A 23524-nucleotide genomic window follows, 5' to 3' on the forward strand; every position below is an offset into this window, starting at 1 on the left:
ATATAAAGGTTAATTGAACTGATGATATGTAATGAAGGAAAATGAAAAGTTTTTTTTCCTTGATTGGAAATGAATGCATGGTTGCACCCTGACTAGCCATTTGTCATGTTTAGATAGTGTGCATTCTACGCTCCTTTAACACAGATTAACCCCCCCCACTCCAATTTCCACTTACAGTGACTGGTTCAATTAAGACCATAACCCATATTAAGGTCACGAATGACCTTTTCAATCAATTATGGAAGGAACACATCCTTACTCCTGTTTTAATGAAGTTTCCACAAGGCATGCTTGTCATTTTATTTTCCACTCGCAAGTGGATATATATATATATATATATATATATATATATATATATATATATAAAAATAATTTTAAAAGACATTGGGGACGTAAACGGCTGAGAAGTTTCTAATAGATGGAGCCCGTGCATTTCACTATTACTGTGTGCGATGTTAGATGACGTTGCTGGGTTTAATCAGGGGTGTCTAGTATCCCCAGCAGTGTCCGCCGAGGGAACAGGGATTAGGGATCTCTGCCAGCGGAGAAATATTCATTTCAAGTAGAAGACCAACAACACAAAAACAGAGAAGAAGTCTGCGTGGCTTGGGTGTGGGGAACAGAAAACTTTGTATTATCAATATTATTTTGTAATCTATATAGGGACAACATTTGGAGTGATTAATCTTATATTATCATTGTGATTAATACAAATTGCACCTTATATTTAGAGCTGCAAGAGTCTCCGTAAATTAGACGCATCCCTGACTTTACAGAGGACCTGTCCCTTGTCACTTGGGATGGATACGTAATGTTCTCACCTGGTGTAAATGCTGCTGATTTCCTGAATCTGGCATTGTTTTCTTAGTGTTCCTGTTCCTGAGATTTGGACCCTTCTTCCACTTTTAGCTAACTGGTCGGCATCTCATCTCTATAGGAATATTATTGAGGGCCACGCCCACTTGGCTAAGCTGGCTGTGTTTATACACAGGTAAAGAGAGGGCTATATTTCAGGAATAGAGCGGTGCAGGAACAAAAGAACACTTACACCAACATTAAGGAGAACAGTGGCATTTACGTGAGATAAAAAAAATACATCCTAATGGTATGTAACAGGTTCTCCTTAAAAGGAATCATTCAGCAGGCTTTTGCTGTGTGATCTAAAAGCAGCATAAAGTAGGGGGTCACTTATTGGGTTGTGTGTTTCAATACAATCAGTCTTTTATTAGCAAGAGATTATCACTACAAGACAAGCTGCACATGTGCCTTCTAGTCCAGCCACGCCCCCAATATACAGTGTAAGCTGCCAATCAGTGGTGTGGGCGGGGTTATGCACAGCTCAGCATTCTGAGCTCAGAGAAAACTGTAATTCTATCACAACTGCAGCACCCAGTAAGCTAAGTGTCACATCGTTGGAATCAGTGTCTTTGTCCCTACATCATGTTGTAGTCAGATTACCTAGAAAAAACCCGCTGACAGATTCACTTTAAAGGGATTGTCTGGGCATCTAATATTGTCATCAATATTGGACCAGTGTGGGTCTGACATTCCTCACCCCACACACCGATCAGCTGGTATTTATAATCACCTATGGCATTAGGATGTAAACAATGAATGTAGCTGAACAGTTCAGGTGCGTTCAATATCTAGCGGCCTTTGCTGATTGCTGCAGATTAGCTACAATTCAGGAGACTAGGAGCTGATCTGCAGTACTCGACTACTCGGCTCAAAGATGCTGGTATTATGACTTTGCCTCAAAATAAAAAGGAAACTGTAATTTCTGCAGAATACAATGCTGGGCCTTTAGTAAAGATGTGTTTTATTTTTGTCACTAGTCTTACACAGTGCAGGTATATTGTGTGCGGTATCGCCATATCATATACTGGCTCGCTACCGCTTAGCGTTCCATTATACCGCTCAGCCGCTGTGTATTTACACATGCAGCAGCTTTTGGCAATTTGTTAAACATTCAATTTTCAGAGTCTTTTAATAGATTGTTGTGTAGGAAGTGTTAATGTGTGGGTGAAAGTGTTTTCCTTGCACAAAAAGGCACATTACATCCTTTAAACTAAAAGCACATAACGATCAATGTAACTAAATTAGCTGATTCCAAAACATTTATTTCACTGCCAGCAGAGAAGGAAAGAAGGAAAAGTAAGCTGCCATACTGGAGATTTTCCTTTCCAACAGGTATTCACTGATAAGGTTAATGTAAAATTTTCAGGAAATACCCACAGCTGCTGTTCTTTTGCTTATGTCAAAGTGGTTTTCTGTGACTTAGTTTTTTTTTTCCTATTGGACTAAGTTGCTAATTTCCCACCAGTTCTGCCCTGCTGAGATCTCTCCCAGCTCTGGTGGCGATCTCCTTCTTCAGGTAATGTCACGTCGACAGAGCAGCTCCTTCTCTTTCACTCTGTTCTGTTAATGATATCACTGCTGACATCATGCTGATTGACAGCTGGCTCCCTGCAGTTAGGAAGTGGGGAGCTGGCGTCAATCAGCATGCCATCAACAATGCTGTCACATCCACAGAGCAGAAGAGAAGAAACTGCATTGTCAATGTGACATTACCAGAAAAAGCAGGAGCATGTTCTTGATGGGACAGATCAGCGCTGAGAACAAGCAGATAGTTAGTAACTACCTGCCAGTAGGGTCTTAGCCCAATTGGAAAAGAAACACCCTTAAGTTCTGGATAACCCCTTTAATGGGAGCCATCACTAATACAATAGTATACAGATGTGTCCAGCTTTACTTTTTCACATGTCATTAAAGGGGTTGTCCAGTAACAGAATATTAATGACTTATTCATGTGATAGGTCATCAATCTCAGTTAGTGAGGGGACTGACACACCACACCCCAATAGATCAGATGATGTTTGTTCTGGTGGCTGCCGGGTGCAACAGCAACAGTACAACTCAGCTCATGTTATTTTGAAGCATAAATAGTTGGCAGCTTATTAATATTCTGTGACCTAAAAACCCCTTTAGAGAAGTCCTTCTCCAATGAAAGTTTTTATTCTCTTAATATATTGATCATCATATTATATGGCACTGTGTACTCACAATTGCTCATTCTGCCTTTCTACCCAGCTAATTCTTCTCTTTTCTGTGCTCTATTTAGAAACAGGAAGTCTCTCGTCCCTGCATTTATCATTCCCCTTTTTCAACTCCTGCTCCTCCCCTGCCATAATACTTTTGGAGTGACTTATTACTTGTGCAGACAAAATTGACCTCCTGTTTCTACATAGAGCTTAGAAGGATTCAGCTAGTCAGTTTTTAATCACGTGACGTCATAGATCTAATGGAAAACAAAAGAATTAACTGGGTAGAAAGGCAAAATGAGCAATTGTAAGTACACACTGCTATAGTACAATATCAATACATTATTGCAACATGCTATCGAAACCTTTAATGGTAATCTGTACCCACGTTTTTGCTAGCTCATCTGAGAGTTGCATAATGTAGGAAAAAAGACTGTTTCCAATGATGTATCACTTAGTTTACTCAGTGCAGCAGTTGTGACACAATCAGAGTTTTTAAATGTAGAATGGAGCAGAGCTGAGAAAGCTGCCCCCGCCCACACCAAGCACTCTATGTACATCGTCTATTGACAGTGAGCTGCTTATCAAAGGAGGGTGTGTCGTGAGACCACCTGTCATGAAGGAGCTAGTCTGGGCAGTGATTATCTACAGCTGATAAAACATTCATTGTATGTAAACAACAGCATACAGCCTAATAAGTGACACATCACTGAAATCTGTATCTCAGCCTTTACATTATGCTGTCCTCAGATTACATGTCAATACCTGCTTACATATTCCTGTTAAACAAACAGCAATTTGGCCAAATATAGACACTTGTAGCAGTTCTTAGCAAAATCATGTTTGTTGGTCACTTTGCCCTACTCATCTTGACACCATAGCCAATAAGAAAGGTAATGAAGGACACATCTGTATTTTGAATTATGGTTTTAGATTCTACCTATTACATATTGTATGAACGCCTGGGTGTGGACTATTGCCTGGATTAAAATAAAGTCTACAATGAGTCAGAACGTGGCTCATCTATAACAAGAGCTGGGAGCTTGGCATATTATTCTTCCCGGGATACAGTCTTTTACCACAATGAACTTCGGTTTATTCCTCAATGAAAAATATATGTGCATGAATAGTAAATTTAGCTGCTCTGGACTTTAATTAAACTAATTATCTAGTTTCATATTTCAAGAATGTGCTTAGAATTAGCAAAGCCAGATAAAAATTTTTTTTTTTTCAAAAAGCCGTTCAATGTGGCATTCAACATGCTGCGACACTGTCAGAAGAGCATAAAAAATAGATTTCCTCTGAAATAACTGTTAAGAAACAGCTTGTTTAATGCAGAACATCTGCCTGTATGAGATCTCTTTGTGAAGTTTGGTGTTTATGATTTCGGAGACCTAACATTTTAAATAATAATGCCTCATTGGCATAATTACTAGCGGGAAAAAAAATAAGTTAGGCCAGCTAAATTATAACCATTAGGAAGAAAATGGCAGAAGGAAATAGCGGCTTTTAGATGATTAAAAGAGCTTTCCTTCATCCCTGCTTCCAGGACACATGGCAACATAATGCATAGTAGAAGAATGTCGATCATTTCTCAAGATATTCTTCAGTCCGGGTGCTTTGATTATCTTGAGGTTATTCCCAACATTTACATTGTAACCATACAGGATAGGTGATCACTTTGTTCATGGATGCTGCAGCAGCTATCTACATATTACTAGTGGTTGCGACACACACAGCCCTAGCAGGTGAGCAAATTACCATTTTCACCTGTTACATATTGCGCTTTACACGTCTGTTTTATTCATTGACTATGGTACTTGTGGAGAAAACAAAGTACCTCACTCTGATTTCTCAGACAGCTCCATAGAAAAAATTTGTTTTGCATGCTTGCACTCTACCACTTTATTTCTATGTGGAATTCCTGCTCTTGGGCTCCAGCAGTCAGACTCCAATCGACCTATCTTAGGCAGCATATGAAGTAAGAGCCAAACAAATATTTTCTTTGTGCTATGGCTATTTATGCTATGTTCATAGCTTGGCCACTTCAATGCAATGCTAATCGGTGACCATGCTATGCAAATATTATAAGCGAGATACAAATGCTTGTTTGGTGCTACCTACATCTATTTGAAACACGAGTCTTGGTAAATTACTCCCAATATGTTTTATTTTATGCTTTTTTCATAAGCAATTATTGCCTTAGGCCTGGTTTATGTGGCTTTTAGATACAATTATTGTATTTTCTTTACACAAAGACATAAATTGTACCTCCAGGAATGAAAACTAAACATCTAACACTTATCCAATTTATACCAATTGTTTTGGACAATCTCTTTTTGTTAGAAGGGTCTATTTTTTGGACTCTCGTTAAACAACTGTAATCTGCAGTCATCCAGCAGCAAGTGATACATTCTTCTCTAGCGCCGCCATAGGTAAAATGAAGCATTACACTTTTAGAGTTAAAGTCAATAACATCGTTATGTAATGCATAGATGTGAACATTTCTGTACAGTTGTAATTATTTTTGCAATCACTCTCTTTTATAGCATATAGACAAGGCTCCCTGTTTTTTTACCAATTTTGCAAATTTTGTAAGGACTCCAGTTTTTCAAGATACAGACTAAAAGATAATTTGGATTTGCTAGCAAAACCCTTCTCCGTGCTTGAATTTACATCACAACCCTTTGGTGGCCACATTTAGGCACATGCAGCATTTTTATCTCCTAATCGAGTATCACAAAATCTTTGCTTTTTTGTTTGTGAGTTTGTTTTTTTTAAACATGGCTCTTTCAAGCCACTCATCCCAGGATATGTTGTGCAAACAGGCAAGGTAAGTTAGGATAAATCTGTAGATAGGATTTCTGTAGTACCTTTTTCCGACCATAAAAACCCTTAAAGCGAATCTGTCACCATATTTTTGCTACCTCTTCTGAGAGCAGGATGATGTCGGCAAAGACACCCTGAATCCAACGATGTGCCACTTAGTTTACTTTGTTCAGAGGTTGTGACGCAATCACAATTTTTTGATGTATCATATAGCAGAGTTCAAATAGCTAATCCCGCCCACACACAGCTCTCTGTGTACATTGGCTGTTGACAGTGAGCTGCTTATCGGTGCTGGGGGCGGAGTTGGATGAGGTCCCACATGGGCACCAGTGATAATCTCCTGCTGATAAAACACTCATTGTATTGAAACAACAGCACACAGCCTAATAAGTGGCACATCCCCGAAACCAGTATCTCAGCCCCTATCTCATGATGCCCTCAGATTACATAGCAAAAACCTGCTGACAGATTCCCTTTAAATGTAATTTAATTTTTGTTACAGTTGTTGGTTCATCAGCTCATCAAAGTAGTAAAATGGAAGTGAATCTCGTCACCGTGTAAAGCTGTGATATCTGTTATTATGGCGATAAGAGATTTAATGTACAGGATTTATCCTATAACATGCACCGATGGCTATAGCACAATACTTGGAAATATATATAAGACTTCAGATGGCTTCTGATTGTCTTTCTTTCCTTGACGGGGACAGAAGCGCTTTACCAGAAGACATGTGATGGATTTATGGTCAGAAATAAGAATTGCATGCCAGTTTATTTTTATCTCATCGTCAGAGATCAGTGGGGGCAATAGGAATCCACTCAGGTAGAAAATCTATAGATTTAGGGTCATATCAGAGATTGACTCTATTATTTAGAGTCTTAGCCTTTAGTTACAATAAAAGGATAGAGATTTATAATGCAATTCTCTTCCGGTCTACAGTGTTATGTCTTTTACTTTTAAGTATGTACACCCCAGCAAGTGACAAAGAAGGAAATACAATTCATTTTTACTAGACGATTGAAGTTCATATTCCGTTCCCGACAGGTGTGTGCGTCTCCCATAAGTCTGGCGCGTCGTATCTGTATCTTGCTGTATAAGTATCTCCCCTAAGTTCTACATGTTGTATAAGCATCTCCATCAGACTTGTCATCTAGTATTTGCAATTTACATTTTGTATCTTCATCTCTTGCCCCCTTGACCTGCTGTATACACATTTCACGTAAGCTCAATCTTGGATATATTGCATGTACAAACTCTCTAAGCTCAAAGGAATTTTCCCAAGAACAAAGTTCATTTTAATCAATAGATCTTGGAATAATAATAACTTCCATAATTGGATGTGTTTAAAAAAAATGTTCCTGTGCTGAGATAATCTTATAAATGTGCCCCTGCTGTGTACTGTGTAATGGCTGTGTCTGACTGTACAGGAGCATTATTATTATTATTATACATTTTTATAGCACCATTTATTCCATGGCGCTTTACATGTGAATGCGGGGCAAATATAATCAAATACATTAAACATGAGCAAAAAACAAGGCACACAGGTACATAAGGAGGGAGGACGCTGACCGCGAGGGCTCACAGTCTGCAGGGGAACATGGTCTGATCATACCACATCTCCTGAGCGGGGGGGCAAAAGAGAGTATACAGACAAGACAACATGGTATTACAGCAGATAACACATTTTATGATCAGATCATGATCCTGCACAGTCAGACACAGCCATTACACAGTACACAGCAGGGGCAGATTTATAAGATTATCTCAGCACAGGAAAAAAAATTTAAAAACACATCCAATTGTGGAAGTTATTATTATTTAAAAATCTATTGATTAAAATAAATTTTGTTCGTGGGAAAACTCCTTTAAATACGTTGTACAGTAAGGAAAATTTTCTTTGGTTCAAGATCCTCATCATTTGGAAGTCTAACCTGTCTTGTTTTATTCAGGCAACACACGTATATGAATGGGCATTGTGTAATTGCTTTGGTTCACCTGTGGTGGTCGCTGCAGAGAAATTGAACACTTGCTGCCAAGTTTTCTCACAAACAACAGCTGGTAGTTGAAAGTAGAGAACCCCTTGTGCTTGTATTTTTTTTAAACTGCATTACCCATTTTATCGCTATGTTGGAGAACGGTGGTAGAAGCTGACTTTCTGCATAGCATAGACATGTAATAGAGGAGGATTGTGGGTGTATTATTCAGGACAGGTATTAGACTTATGCTGCCCAGACACTCAGATCTCAGTGGGACTGGGCGACAGAAAAAAAATTGTATATATTGAATTCCAAAACGCTTGATCATTTATCTTCATGGAAGATAAACTACTATTAGGCTATGTTCACAGGACATAACTTAGATGCTGGCACAACTGGTGAATTTTGCCATGTGAAACCGGCATTCATTCTCCTGGAGCAGCTTCGTAAGTGGCTTTGCCATCATTCTTACAGCTTGGCCACAGGAAACTTTTGCTGTATAGGTGAGGTATAAAGATGAAGCAACTTCCAGGCACAAACCGCCTAAAGAATGAGCATAAGTAGTAGGAGGATAGGTGTGCTAGTCTCGCTGCTGATGAGGAAACCAAGAAATCCAGAAAGCAGGATTGACCATGCGGTTTATTCTCAACATGTTTCGAAGTTGGACCAATTTCTTCATCAGGACAACCACAATATGTATTGTGGGCAGTGTAGTTATCTCCTGATGAAGTCGTTGGTCCAACCTCAAAAGGAGTTGACAAAAAAAGTGAGGTAATTTCTGTACAACGTCTTCTGGTTTCCTTGATTTTCACATCTCATATCCTCCAACTACTTGCTACAGATGGCGGAATCTCCCGACCTGACGGTACGGCAGCAGCAGCTTTCAATCCTTGATTGCTCAGTTGTGGGGTAAGCAACCCCAAAAGATGAGTAGTATCATACCCCTCACCTTAGCAATTTGTTCATCAGATAAGACCCTATTGCACTTGGTGTTCCCTAGCCTCTCTAAAGAATGAGCAAGTCACTTATTTTAACCAATTCAGGGTTTAAAAGAAGCAACATAACACAGAGCATGTGCACAGCAGTGTCATTTTGACATTGCTGTGCATTAGAGTTACTTTTTGGGGCACTTTTGTGGTTCTTTTTCAGGCATATTCCCAACGGAAACCACCTGAAAAAGATGTCGTGTGCACACAATCTTAGAAGTGTCTGGAGGAGGCAGAGCCGTTTGGCAATGGTTTACCTGTCTTTCTCCATCTACAACCCAAGCATGATCAACGGAGCCCAAAGTATTTATGGGAAGTTGGATTTATGGGAAGTCCAATGAGTGCTCGGTCAGAAGCTTTGGTAAATGTGTGGACATTTCAGTAGTGATTTCTCATAGAACTAGAAGGAAATAATTTACGTTGCTTAGCACCATCTGCGAAACCTAGTGTATTACAATGCAGAGGTGATATAGCTTTCTAGAGTTAATTGCAGATATTTGCACATCTAGTCTTTAATTCTTATTTCATTTATCTAAGTATTATTTATAAGTATCTACAATTCTATTTTCTATTCCATTACTTCACTCGGTCGTTTTACTGTAAAGTACTTTGCATCTTCACCTTTATTATATGACACTAGATGATCTCTAAGCTCAAGAATTTATGAAATGATTAATGTTAGTTACACGGTGGGACTCGAAAGAAAAGCCGGATCACAAGTGACAAGTTTATTTAGCCAATTGAAATTCAAAGATCCTTATGGGAAGATTTTAGAAAAAGAAACCCAATTAAATGATAGGGATAGCTCAATGGAATTAAACCTGGAGAAAAAAACTAACAGGGAAAATAAAAGCAATGATAAAGATCAGTATCATGAGGAAAGTCAAGGAAACCGACGAAGAGCGAGAGAGGAGAAGTTTGATGGAATTCAATCAAAATCCACAGAAATCTCATTATTGAACTTAGCAAATAGAGTTTGCAGTTTGAAGAAAATTGACAACCGGGGTTCTAATCTACCACAGAATCCAATTAATGTGTGGCACTGTACAAGTTGGGAGTATTTTTTTTTTACCTGGTACTAATCTGCTAAAGATAAAAAAGTTAGACAAACAGTTCAACCAAAGCCTGAGCCTTGTCTATGGTTAAAGAAAAAAAATCAATGGTAAATCACATGAAGGGTTGACTTTTCAATTTCTTTCTGTTATTTAATTATATTGATTGGCAATATTGCTCATTGAACTGTGAAAGTTGGAAGCAGCCCACAAGTGAACCAAGGGAAGAATATATAATGTATTAAATGTCAATGGAGAATAAATCTCGACTCCGCTCCTTGGTCTCATTGGCTTTTTTTCTTCATCGATGATGTGAATTTTGATTACTATTAAGTAAATATATAACAGTCAGGGGAAATACCTGTTGAAGCAACAACTCTGTATATTATGTGCTATAATTTCTCCGCTTGCTGTAAAGCCATACAATGATTGAACTTAAAGGGGCTGTCAAGCCTTAGTGTACAATTCTGCAGGTATGTTGTGAAGACTGTCTGGTGCCAGCGGAAGTGTGTTCACAAGTATGGGATTTGCATACATGCGGTCACGTGCCGACTAGACGTGCATGGCCTTACTCATGTCTAGTCGGCACTAGGCTGGATAAGTCTAGTTGGAATGTGACCGGAAGAATGCAGATCACATAATTGTGGTCATATGATCGTCTGCACACAGTGCAACTACTGGGAGGATTCCCAAGTCTGCAGTCACATAGAGCAACAACAGTTGTCTGCATTAGAAAAAAAATACATTCAAATACTCAATTAATACATAAAGGGGTTCAGAATTATGTAAGGCGTACATACATTATGTGGACAGACCATTGATTGAAAAGGAAATTGTGTAATGTTTTGTTCTTGCTTTATCGGCGCAACAGGAAAATTGAACACTTGATGCCAGATTCCCTCATAGATTACAATTAATCATTGGAGATCAGTTTATCATCGAAAGACCCTGCTAACAATATTTAATTGTCCAAAAATGACAATGCCTTTGAGTATTTAGCAAATTAGAATGTGAATTTAAAAAAAATGTACCTAATAGTCTAAATTATTGAACACCAAGGTTTTCCTGAATTTTTCATGTAAGACATCTTCTTGGAAAGTACAACGTGATCAGAGATGGCATCACCCTTGAAGTGGCCAAGAGGCTCAGGTTAAGAGGAGCTAAGCAATACCCATTATGCCCTTGTCACTTATGACTGACACACTTAATTAGAATTTATGACCTCTATTAATGAGGCGTCCCCTGTATTAAATTTATACGATGAATTCTAATTTTCCCCATTGTATCTTTTGTACGCGGTGACCTTCCCCGCCTCACCTTAGTATATATTACACACTCAGCTCTTAAAATATAATAAAACATTTTTTATCTAAAATGAAAATGATCTAATTTGACTAATAGTCACACGTTACAAATAGTTTATTGTTGATTATATCACATTTTAGCCTATTCACACTCCAAACCTTGTTGTTAGCACAAATATTAAACTTACCTCTGAGCCCGACTAATAGATTAAGAGGTTTTATTTTGGGATTCAGGAGTCAGTGGCTTGACCAGTTTATTTAGTGAATAATGGATTTTCTTGACCACGTGCACCCACAGCGACCACCTTGTTGTCTTCACGGCATAAAAAGCCAATCAGCTTAATGATCCCTCCAAACAACATTACTAATCTCAGCTTCCTAAACTCCAGGGTCTTGGACTGGCAAGATTGGTGGTGTGTGAGTGGAATTTTCAAGTTTTAATTGTAACATTACTTTAAGACTCATTGTAAAATGATAAAATATATTAAAAAAACCACGACAACTATTATCTCTCACTATAATTTAAAAAAAGGAGAAATTATAACCTTTTTTAAGGGCATATGAAAATACTGTATTTATGGACTAACAAATGCTGTACATTTTTTTCAGTTTCCATGGAAATATCACATCTGAATTCATACTTTTTTTAAGATAGTCTGTGTTAGGTGTCGAGTTCCCGCCACTGCACAGGGGGAATCTCGAACCATCTCCGCTGCGGTCTCCCATTCTTCTCCAGCCACAGTGCAACCTGCTCAGTGGAGACGTCGGTCCCAGCATCTGGCTCAGGCAGATGCTGTGTGCTTGGTTACTGCTGATCTTCCAGGCTCAGCCATTGTAACCAGCACTGTTCTGCTGCAAACAGATGCTCCTGGGACTAAGTCCTGCTTTTCCTCTACTGGGCATGCCCAAGGGACAACCTCTCATTGGAGGTCGGGGGTCACATGCTCAGGTCCTGAAGCAGTTCCTATTGGACCACTAGGAAGTTCCTGGAGAGCTTCCTCTATAAAAGGTTCACATGGCTTCACGGCCATGCACTAGTATCAACTTAAGCTCATGTGTGTGTGAGCTTAGCTTCCTTTGTTGTCGCTGTCAGCATGTGCTCAGGGTCGGCTGTATAACCACTAGAATTCTGGCACCTCCGGAGAGGAGTTTGAGTGTATGAATTCAGGGATGGCGTAAAGCCACTAGAATTCCGGCACCTCCGGAAAGGAGTTGTTTGAGTGCTGATGCTGACTGTGTGACCACTATATGCTACCTGCTCCGTTAGAAAGCTGTGACCCTCTGTGAGGTTAACAGGGCACAGCGTTATCTTTTATCCCGGCGACTCTGTGAAGCCACAGAGTTCGCTCATATACAGACCGGGTGACCGAACCTGTGTCTGTTCAGGCATAATACCGCCATATAGTGCCGCCATTTACTAGCAGCAGGTTCCACTCCTGCATGGTGGACCCCGGGCTGCAAACGCACCAATATTATCTCCATATTTACTTGGTGCGTTCTGACAGTCCTAACGGTCTGTCAGCCCAAACTGACAGTATACACTAAGGATGATAAAGCATAATGTATATAAATTGCTGTTCAGAATCATGAGTAAGATTCATGGTGTAAGGTAGTGTCCCACAACTCCAGTTTTCACAAGCGACCAACAAGATTTCTTTAGTATTGTCCAGGTGATAATTCCATCTCCTGTGCAATACTAAGGAAATCCTGAAAACATGACCTGTTGGTGCCTCCTGAGGACCGAAGTTGAGGAACTCTTGTGTAAAATACGCCACAACTGATGAATTAGATGAACGGGCATTGCCCTGCCCTCATCCTATCCCAGCTCTACCCATTTTGATGGAGCTGACCAAAACTGGGGTGAAAACAGCAAAGTTGCCAAATTTTTGGACAACCTCACTTTGCGGGACAATTTGGGGACATTTCATGGTTTTACGCCAGATTTCTGGTGTAAACACTCAGGCAATTAATGTTCTAATTGCTACCTCCATTGTGCAGAAGCAAAAGATAATCACTGGTGGTGATGTGGCCAAGAGTCTCGGGGCGCTAATTGATTTAGCATGTTAGGGCTGTTTTCTTTATTTTGAAATTGAATTCCAAAGGTTCTCGGTACACTATAGTTCTAGCCCACCCACCCCATTTTTGGGCTTTGCATTATATATATATATATATATATATATATATATATATATATATATATATACAGGTTGAAACAGCCAGGTCTATGTCCTGCTCTACCCTCATCTGGTCTGAAGGCATTTAGCAGCCTGACGGAGTACACCTTGTCGCGGCGGGATGGATGTTATGCTCATTTGATAAAAATTGTGTCAGTTAACTACCCTATATTATTTACATGTACTATTGTTGTTTATTCATTTATTTACTGCAGGTTATTTGTTCATTATTTTAATCCTAAGTTTATTAGGGCTAGGTAACAACAATTTCACACATTGATTGGCTATAAAGTAGAAGTTCAAAAAATCATCCCCTCTTCTCTTCGTGATGAAGTTATTGACTGAAGCTGCACCTTAGACACTTCCCACTCCCTGCACATAATACTTTTGTATTGACCATAATATATAAAAGTTTGTGTGTCTGCATGCAAATTATTCTATTTTAGAACATATTGCTTGAAATCATTTTTAGAAGGAAAGTATTTTCCACATGGATCTTGATTATATATGCATATATTTTTAGAAAACCCAAAAGGTAGGACTAAATTATAGAGAAAAGATGGCATGGTATAAAATAAAAACAACATTTCAGACAAATGAAAAATAAATTTATTGTCTTTTCAAATGAATAATAAAAAAAACTGAACAAATAAAATGGAAACATGAAAACAATGAGCTGTGACAATAACATGCACAAATGATAGTGTAGAAAAATTAACAATAAAATGACAATTTAAACAATATCACGATATGAATAATGTAGAAAGTAAACAAAATATGTCAAAAGAACGAAAGAAAAGAAAACTACAATAAATTCTAAATATTGGCACAATAAGCGGAGGACATTATTAATTCAATGATCTCAGAGGAATTGAGAAATGATGGGGCATCAATAATTTGAAACAATAAAAAAGTTTAAATAAACTTGTTCTTTATCAAAGGATGAATACTTGTAATAATTGTAATGTGAATAAAAAATATATAATTATGTGACAAAATGATTGTCTTGCGCTGATGGACATATTACCATTTGTACCATTATAATAATCATATGTACCTTCACATCCTCTTTCTATTTGCCCGTTACACAAAAGAGCATCTGAGATCAAGTCTGGAAGACGTCCATTCAGATCAACAGAAGCGAGGCAGCCCTGGAACCCTTCCTTGGCATGGACGAGTTTTGGCAATGTTTTGAACATTTCTTTGGCAACACCTCCTATGTATAGGTCACCTTGCAGAAAGAGAAAAAAAAGACAAAACAATTGTAAGGAAATGATCAATTATAACACATTCCAAAATTATAGACCCACAATAAAATAGTCCATTTTTTTTATAAATACATTTTTTATGTTCAGATTTTAACAACTTCATTAAACTTTTGGAATAGCAAAAGTAAAAGTAAATCCATCACATTGAAGATGCTTTTCTGTCAATGTGCAGGAATAGGGGCTAAGAGGTGGGCGAACCTGGACAGAAATATTCGGGGTTCGTACCTGACAGTCACTATTCCGGCCTCAACGCCAAGCACAGACTTTCTGCTAAAGTCCGGAGGGGGCTGAGAGGAATCCATGGTGGGAATCCATTATTTTCACTGGGGTTCAGGTTCTGGTCTAAGTTCTGGTACTATTCTGGTACCCCATCTGAACTTTTTTAAAAAGTTCAGGTCAAGTACAGAACCCAAACTTTCACCGGTCCGTCCATCCCTAATTACGAGTCCAGTGGGCGGACTTACTGAATGATTGACAGCCTACCTAGTATGAAGATGCATTCAGAGGTAGTTGTCAATTACTGAGTAGGATAATCTAGCGGACAGCAATTTCTAACAATAAGGTCCAATAAATATTTTCACACAAAACTGTATATCCCTTTAATATGTTTTCAAAAATAGTATTAATTTAATCATATTTTATTATGGTATATTTTAATATATATTACATTTTACTAGGTTATTACATGGGAAATACCAAACATTTTCTTGCTCTCAAAGCAAAAAAAAAAAAAGAAACCTTTAAATCGTTATAAAGGAATAAGTCAATTTATATTTTTATATTTCTCATTTAAAATAGAAATAAATATTATCACTCGTAAAAATGTAACAAAATACATCTAAAAATTACAGACAAAGTATTGTTTGTCACATAAAATGTCATAGAATTTAAAAGGCAAGAAGAAATAATGACAAAGAAAACAGAAATGTTGCCAAAATCTAAAGGTCAAGAGAAGATCAATGGACCCAAGAACACACTGACTTCCACATGTGATAAATGTTTTTTCCTCCTACAGAAACTCCAGCTGGTAAAGGTGAATCTGCTCCTAGTGAGGTTCTGCTGGCTGTGTCTTTAACAAACACAATAAAAAATGGGGTCAGACAGATCCTGCAAGTTGCCAAATGTCAAGGTTAAAAAATAATTTGGTAGGCTTCAGAAGTTGACTTGGAAGTTGACTGTGTCTTTCTGTGCTTCCTTCTGCCCAGCTGAGGACTTACTGAAGATAATATTGTTTGTAAGCCAGAGATGAAGGTTAAGATGCACAGTGAATTGATAAAATAGAAATGGCCCGTGGAGCAAAATAAAATAGTGTAGTGACTATACTGCAAGGATAAAAATGTGAGGAGCCAGTTGCCGGTCAGGTCTATGAAATGTGTCCTCCACCGGCCTGCTAGTGGATATGTCATGATTGCTTGAAATGGGAGAAGCGCTTTAATGGGACTTTGTCCCAAAGTAACGGGAATCTGTCAGCAGGTTTTGCTATTTAATTCAGCAGCATCATTCTGTAGGAACAGAGACCCTGACTTCAGTGATGAGTCAGGTACAGTTTCGATAAAATCAGTGTTTTATTAACAGGAGATTATCACTAGAGAACTAGTTGTCTCAAGCTATGCAGGCCTGCTGCCTCCACCACTGATTGGCATCTTTTTGTAAACACTAGAAAGCAGCCAATCAGTGGCGTGGGCGGAGTTATACAGAGCTCTGCATTTATGGAACCGGGAGGTCTGCAACAGAGAAAACAGGGCAAAATGACAGCATGCAGACCAGTAAGTGACACATCGCTAGAATCAGAGTGTCTACCTTTAGTAGCCATTTAAACCCATTTGTGCCAACTTCTGTGTATGTTATCAGGCCAAAATCACCGGGGTATGTGAACTTTTGATCAGGGTCATTTGGATGTTTTGAGTTGTCATTATGACTTAAAAAGAGAAAACACATTAGTTTGACAATAAATGGCTTCGCCCAACCACTAACCATGAGTGGAGAAAAAGTTTTGGTGTTATCATTCATATTCTCTGAAAAAAGGCCAAGAAAGCAAAAATTCTGCCAGGGTATGTAAACTTTTGAGCACAACTGTATGTCAAAACTATATGCTGTTCATATGATCAGTCTTTTTGATCTTCAAATTTCAAAAGTCACAAAGCAGATAAAAGAAGTGACGTGACTATTCATCTATCTTTCACCTTGGAAAACATCACAAACTAAATAAAGAAGTCTGTGGGGAGCCCAAAACGACAAACGGGAGATGTCTGGCATCTTTCCTAGTGCTAAGGAAACTCCATGAAGAAGTTAAGGTACCTTCACACTAAACTATTTACCAACGATCACGACCAGCGATACGACCTGGCCGTGATCGTTGGTAAGTCATTGTGTGGTCGCTGGGGAGCTGTCACACAGACAGCTCTCCAGCGACCGACGATGCCGAAATCCCGGGGTAACCAGGGTAAACATCGGGTTACTAAGTGCAGGGCCGCGCTTAGTAACCCGATGTTTACCCTGGTTACCATTGTAAATGTAAAAAAAAAACCACTACATACTTACATTCTGGTGTCCGTCAGGTCCCTCGCCGTCTGCTTCCCGCACTGACTGTGTCAGTGCCGGCCGTAAAGCACAGCACAGCGGTGACGTCACCGCTGTGCTCTGCTTTTACTTTACGGCCGGCACTCACAGTCAGTGCGGGAAGCGGACGACGGGGGACGTGTGACAGACACCGGAATGTGAGTATGTACTGGTTTTTTTTTAAACTTTTACAATGGTAACCAGGGTAAATATCGGGTTACTAAGTGCGGCCCTGTGCTTAGTAACCCGATATTTACCCTGGTTACCATTGTAAAACATCGCTGGCATCGTTGCTTTTGCTGTCAAACAAGACGATACACGACCAAATAAAGTTCTGAACTTTCAGCAACGACCAGCGATATCACAGCAGGATCCAGATCGCTGCTGCGTGTCAAACACAACGATATCGCTATCCAGGACACTGCAACGTCACGGATCGCTATCGTTATCGCTGCAAAGTCGCTTAGTGTGAAGGTACCTTAACCGAAGAAGTAAACCATTTATAGTACTCTATTATATTTACAAAAATTAAAATAAATAAAAAAAAAATCTTTGATGAAGAATTCAGACAAAACTAATTATTCTTCGCTGCGTTAGAGCAAGACCTGGGAGATGATACATTGTTCAGAAATTCAGAGAATAAATCTCATCATTTCTTCAGGCCATACATTATAGAGCACAATGGACACATTTTTCATGGATTGTTGCTTTATATATGTATGAGCATACAGAACTCTGTCTCCTAAATACTAAATACTTAACTTTTGGATAATTTTTAGACCAGTGGAATCCAATTCCCAACACACCCTCTGGTCCGCTGATTAAGTGATATCACCCCCTTTATTGTTTACAAGGCTTAGATCCATATCTTCTGCTTTGACTATGCCTGAAAAACAATGAAGGGGATACATAGCTTATGGAAGCAATATGCCCCTTCAATCAGCTGAAGAATGGATTTTCTTAGCCAATACTACAACTAATATCAAAGACTGACCGTCACTTCCAAACAGAAAGCAAGTGTGAACAGGTGCATGCTAAGAGTAGCAGGATCCTACCTACGCTTATAAATATAAGCCAAGGAGAGGAATAACATTGTTAGGTTCCAAGCAAAGAGGATCGCCTTGTTGTTGGCTGCTGGGCATGCATGAATTGGCCAAGTTATGGGATAAGTATCTTTGTTTTTTCCTACTTTCTAGAGTAATGCAATTCCAATTTCATATATTTAATGTTTGAATTACAGAGTGCAACTTTATTTTTTAATCCTAAGACTAAGACATCAATATTAACACTTAAAAAATATTATAAAATGAAGGCAACAACACCATTGAGAGCTGATATGACCATTTATTGAATAAAATAATTAATTGAAAAGTATTAAATAATGGCTGTAGTAATAATAATAATAATAATAATAATAATAATAATAATAAATAGAAAAAATTTAAATACAAAAATTTTTAAATAATGGCTGTAGAAGTAATAATAATAATAATAATAATAATTAATAAAAAAATAGAATAATTTTAAATATAGAGTTTTTTGTAATTGTGGTAGAAATAATCACATTATTCAAATGTACACTGCAAAGTGAATTTAGACTAGGAAGAGAAGAAAAATATTTGTCATTTTTTGTAAACAAGGGAAAGAAAAAGTAAGTAAAACTTGCTGTAAAGAGACATATTGCTAAGGCATCAGCTGAGACAGCAGGTTTAAAATCACCAAAACTTTATTATATGCTTCAGCAGTCAGAGCTTGAATAAACAGTGCATGCCTATTTAGTGAGGCTCACAGATGACCTTCATCCACTGAGCATGATACGCAGGCTGGTTATCCATACACTTGGAAAATCATCTCAAGGTCTATGATAATAAACAATGTAGCTTTATTATTTGTATACACTGACATGGAACACAGCTGGAAAGCAGAATTATTAGATAAACAGCACATTCAGTTTAATAAACAGAGATGGAAAAAGAGTCTGGATGACCTTTTTGGTATAGTTTTCTCCCCAAAAAGTAAAAACATAAAATATTTAAAATAGAAGTTTTTGTTTTTAAACTAATAACAAATCTATAATGTATGACATCCTGTAAATACAGCTCTGGCAAAAATTAAGAGACCACTGCAAAATGTTCAGATTGTCTGATTTTTCTCTTTATAGGTATATTTTTAAGTAAAATGTAAATTGTTCTCTTATTCTATAAACTTCTGACAACATGTCTCCGAATTTCCAAGCAATAAATTTTGTATTTTTTTCTGACAAAAAAATGGTCAAAATTAAAAAAAAACAACCCAGTGCTTTCAGACCTCAAATAATGCAAAGAAGACAAGTTCATAATCATTTAGAAACAACAATACTAATGTTTTAACTCAGGAAGAGTTCAGAAATCAATACTTTGTGGAATAACCATGATTTTTAATCACAGCGTTCATGCGTCTTGGCATGCTTTCCACCAGTCTTTCACACTGCTTCTGGCGCAAAAGTGTAAGCAGTTCTTCTTTGTTTGATGGCTTGTGACTATCCATCATCCTCTTGATTACATTCCAGAGGCTTTCAATGGGGTTCAGGTCTGGAGATTGGGCTGCCCATGACAGGGTTTTGATGTGGTGGTCTCTCTTTAGATCTAACGGTTTCTTGATGTGGAGAGTGACAAGCCAAGCCTGGCATGTCAGAGCGAGGAGACTTATACACCATGCATGCTCCTATGGGAAATTAAATAAGTAAATTGACTCTTCAGAGAGGAAGAGGACTTGAACTCAAGTGGCACCTATTAGAAATAGAAATCCTAAAAGTCAATATTGACTCTTTAACGAACCTTGTCAAACTCAATTTACAGACACGGTGTTTCGGAGTGTTGCTCCTCTTGAGTGCAAAGTGTGAGGTCTGATTTGGCTGAAACAGATGTCAAATCTACAATAACTTAAGGAGTCTGTTCAAACCCAGCACTGGAGCTCAATTCATGTGTCTTCAACCATTCTTTTTTGATTGACAGTTCTGGCTGTATATTAGCTAAAAAAAAGTCTAAGGCCTAAGAAAGATGGAATACAAGTAGGTAGAAAGGTGCACTGAACAGCTTCACGACACCAAGGATTCACTAATCACCTCCGCTTAGTCATTTTCAATATTTCTGCATTGATGCCAATTTATTTTCTTAACATAAACCACATTTCGGAGCGTTTCAGCTTTCAAAAGAATAATTTATACAACCAATGGATGAACTTAACGTCAGGTTATAAGCTTTTATTTACATAACATGGATAAGAGACATAACTTCTGTTAGGGAGTGTAGTACATGCACATGTTGTCAGCCAGCTATGGTTGTTTGGCATGCCAGAGTCCTCTAAGGGGTGATGTCATGCCTGGAGGAAAGGGGGGTCCCCATGCCAGGTAACACAGTGTACATGTCAATTCCTGCTCCAGGCCAGAAAGGGGGGCTTCCTTATAAATTCTGGCCAGCAGGTGGGGTTAGTGAGTCAGAAAGAAGTCAGCTGAGAGAGTAAGCAGGGGAGTTGTCATTGAAATAGGAGCCAGCTGGAGCTCGCGACAGGACAGTGAGAGAGCAGTGTTGGCAGTTGGTCTGTGGAGAGGGAAGGGACAGAAGCAGAGACAAGAGCTCAGGGGAATAAAAACTGCATATAGCTGACCCCAGAGTGGAGCACTGATAAAAAGGGACGTCAGAGTCCTTGGCTGGGCGGGTGCTGTACGCCCTGACAGCCGAATCTGGAGGGCAGGGGACTGCAAGTTCCCTGGCCACACCGAACACCTGAAGGCACAGTAGCAGACCAAGAGGCCAGGGATGACAGTGAAAAGGACAGTGCCCGTGAAATGGGCTCACACTGTCTGCCATACAGGTTAGAAATCATCATGCAGGAGAGGGCTGCAGCTTAGCTACAAGCAGCAGGGACCCTAAAAGTGAGCGCAGAAGAAGAGTCCCCAACCCCACCTGCCAGGGTGGATCCCCTGAAAGCTTCCAGGCAAGCCAGACTCCATCCGTCATCTGTAATTGGTACCCCAGATTGCATCTACTTTCAAGTAAAGGGTAAAGAAATCTGCACGTCTCTGTGTCCTTCACTTATTCTCTGCACCCCAACGTTCACCACCATCTGAACAATCAAATATGTTTGCCCTGGGGCCCCACTCTACCCATGGGGAGCTGAACCATCTTTGCTGCCTCACCACCAGTGGACCCATTGCTGAACACTACGGGTGGCGTCACGACCAAGCACCACATAATTATCCTCCATTTTATGACACGGCCAGGGCTACAGAAATGGATCATGGCCCCGTGACCTTCCCCATAGAACTGTCCGGTCCAATTCCGGGTACCCCACAGCCCTGGCGGCCGTGTCATTTGCTTGACTGCTCCAAGAGTGAGGTTGTTTGTAGTATAGCCTCCATATGCTCAGAAGCGGGAGCTACAGCTCGGCCTGTTCAGATTGGCTATTTTGCATTAGCACAATCCCTCCACAAACATATTAAGAAGTTAAAACATGGAGAGCTCATTGCAATTATACCAGGAATAAATCAGCTATAAACAAGGTACCACTGAGAAAAAAAATATTGTCAAGTAAGTGCCACACACACAGTGAGACAAATACATATAAATATTTGCATAAGCATTAAATATGTATTTTTATTTCCCAGTAAGCTGTAAGTTGAAGGCAAACTTCCTCCTCCTAGGTATTGCATAATCAGGAGGAATCATATGTATTAATGGTCAAGAATGAGTTAAGTTCATTCCATGCAAAATCAACAGCAAGTGGAATGTTAGACTGCACATAAAGGGGGGGGAAACCATTTAACCCTGTGATGCCATTGTAAGAAAATTATTTATTGTTTAAATCTGGTTTTGTGTTAACTGTATTTTTTTTAAAATGGCAATAATGTTTTTTTCATTATCATGATCTTTATTTTTTTTTTCAAAATGACTTGATTTTTGCACCCCGAGTTGATATTTCAATTGATTTTTTTAGATAAGTATCTGATACACTGCTGATTATTCAAGTTTCCCCACCTACAAACAATGTAGAGGTTTGTAATTTTTATCATAGGCACATTTCAACTGTGACAAAATCTAAAAATAAAAACCAGAACTATTAGTTTTTCTTTAAGAAGCCCTCCTACTCTGCACTCATTATCTGTACTAATTGCACCTGTTTGAACTCATTACCTGCATAAAAGACACCTGTCCCCACCATCAGTCAATCACACTATGACCACTCCACCATGGCCAAGACCAAAGAGCTGTCTAAGGGCACAGGGACAAAATTGTAGACCTGCATAAGACTGGGCTACAGGACAGTAGGCAAGCAGATTGGTGAGAAAGCAATAACTGTTGGCAAAATTATTAGAAAATGGAAGAAACACAAAATGGCTGTCAATCTTCCTTGGTCTGGTGCTCCATGCAAGATCTTGCCTCATGGGGTAAGGATGATTCTGAGAAAGGTTGGAAATCAGCCCAGAACTATGGGAGGATCTGATCAATTGCCTAAAGAGCTGGGACCAAAGTCTCAAACATTATCTTTAGTAACACTACGTTGCCATGGATTAAAATCCTGCAGGGCACGCAAGATCCCCCTGCTCACGCCAGCTCATGTCTAGGCCTGTTTGAAGTTCGCTGATGACCATCTGGATGATCCAGAGGTGGCATAGGAGAAGGTCATGTGGTCAGATGAGACCAAAATAGAACTGTTTGGTATCAACTGCACTTGCCATGTTTGGATGAAGAAGGATGAGTATAACCCCAAGAACACCATCCCAACCATGAAGCATGTTGGGGGAAACATCATACTGTGGGGGTGCTTTTCTGCAAAGAAGGCAGGACAACTGCATTGTATTGAAGGGATGATGGATGGGGTCATGTATTGCAAGATTTTGGCCAACAACCTACTTTCCTCAGTTAGAGCACTGAAGATGGGTCGTGGCTGGGTCTTCCAGTATGACCCGAAACACACAGCCAGGGCAACTAAGGTGTGGCTCTGAAAGAAGCATTTCAAGGTTCTGGAGTGGCCTAACTAGGCTCCAGACATGAACCCAATAGAAAATCTTTAGAGGGAGCTGAAACTGTTATGACCCCAATGGCGAGGGTCTCAGAGGAACGTGGAAGTCTGCAGAATACAAAAATCCAGCTCATAGGGCAGTGGTAACTGGGTTGACCATATATCTACTCCTAACGCCAACACTAGAAGTAGCCGGGGATCATTCCTACGTTGATTCTAGATGACACGCGCCAGCCGGAGAATCTAGCTACCCCTAGTAGAGGAAAACAAAGACCTTTCTTGCCTCCAGAGAAGGGGACCCCAAAGCTGGATAGAAGCCCCCCACAAATAAT

At 39.2% G+C, this 23524-nt stretch overlaps 1 protein-coding gene across 10 annotated transcripts in view; it reads right to left on the reverse strand.

The window, feature by feature from the left end:
* The window catches only part of NRXN1 (neurexin 1), a 1786277-nt gene that overhangs the window by 805627 nt on the left and 957126 nt on the right, over positions 1-23524 (reverse strand). For all 10 annotated transcript variants that reach the window (XM_077282466.1, XM_077282464.1, XM_077282462.1 and 7 more), the window contains one exon: positions 14423-14596. In XM_077282466.1, the coding sequence (XP_077138581.1) occupies positions 14423-14596 (174 nt within the window). The remainder of the gene's footprint in view (positions 1-14422; positions 14597-23524) is intronic.

Source organism: Ranitomeya variabilis, chromosome 2, assembly GCF_051348905.1.
Source record: "Ranitomeya variabilis isolate aRanVar5 chromosome 2, aRanVar5.hap1, whole genome shotgun sequence".
Lineage (NCBI taxonomy): Eukaryota > Metazoa > Chordata > Amphibia > Anura > Dendrobatidae > Ranitomeya > Ranitomeya variabilis.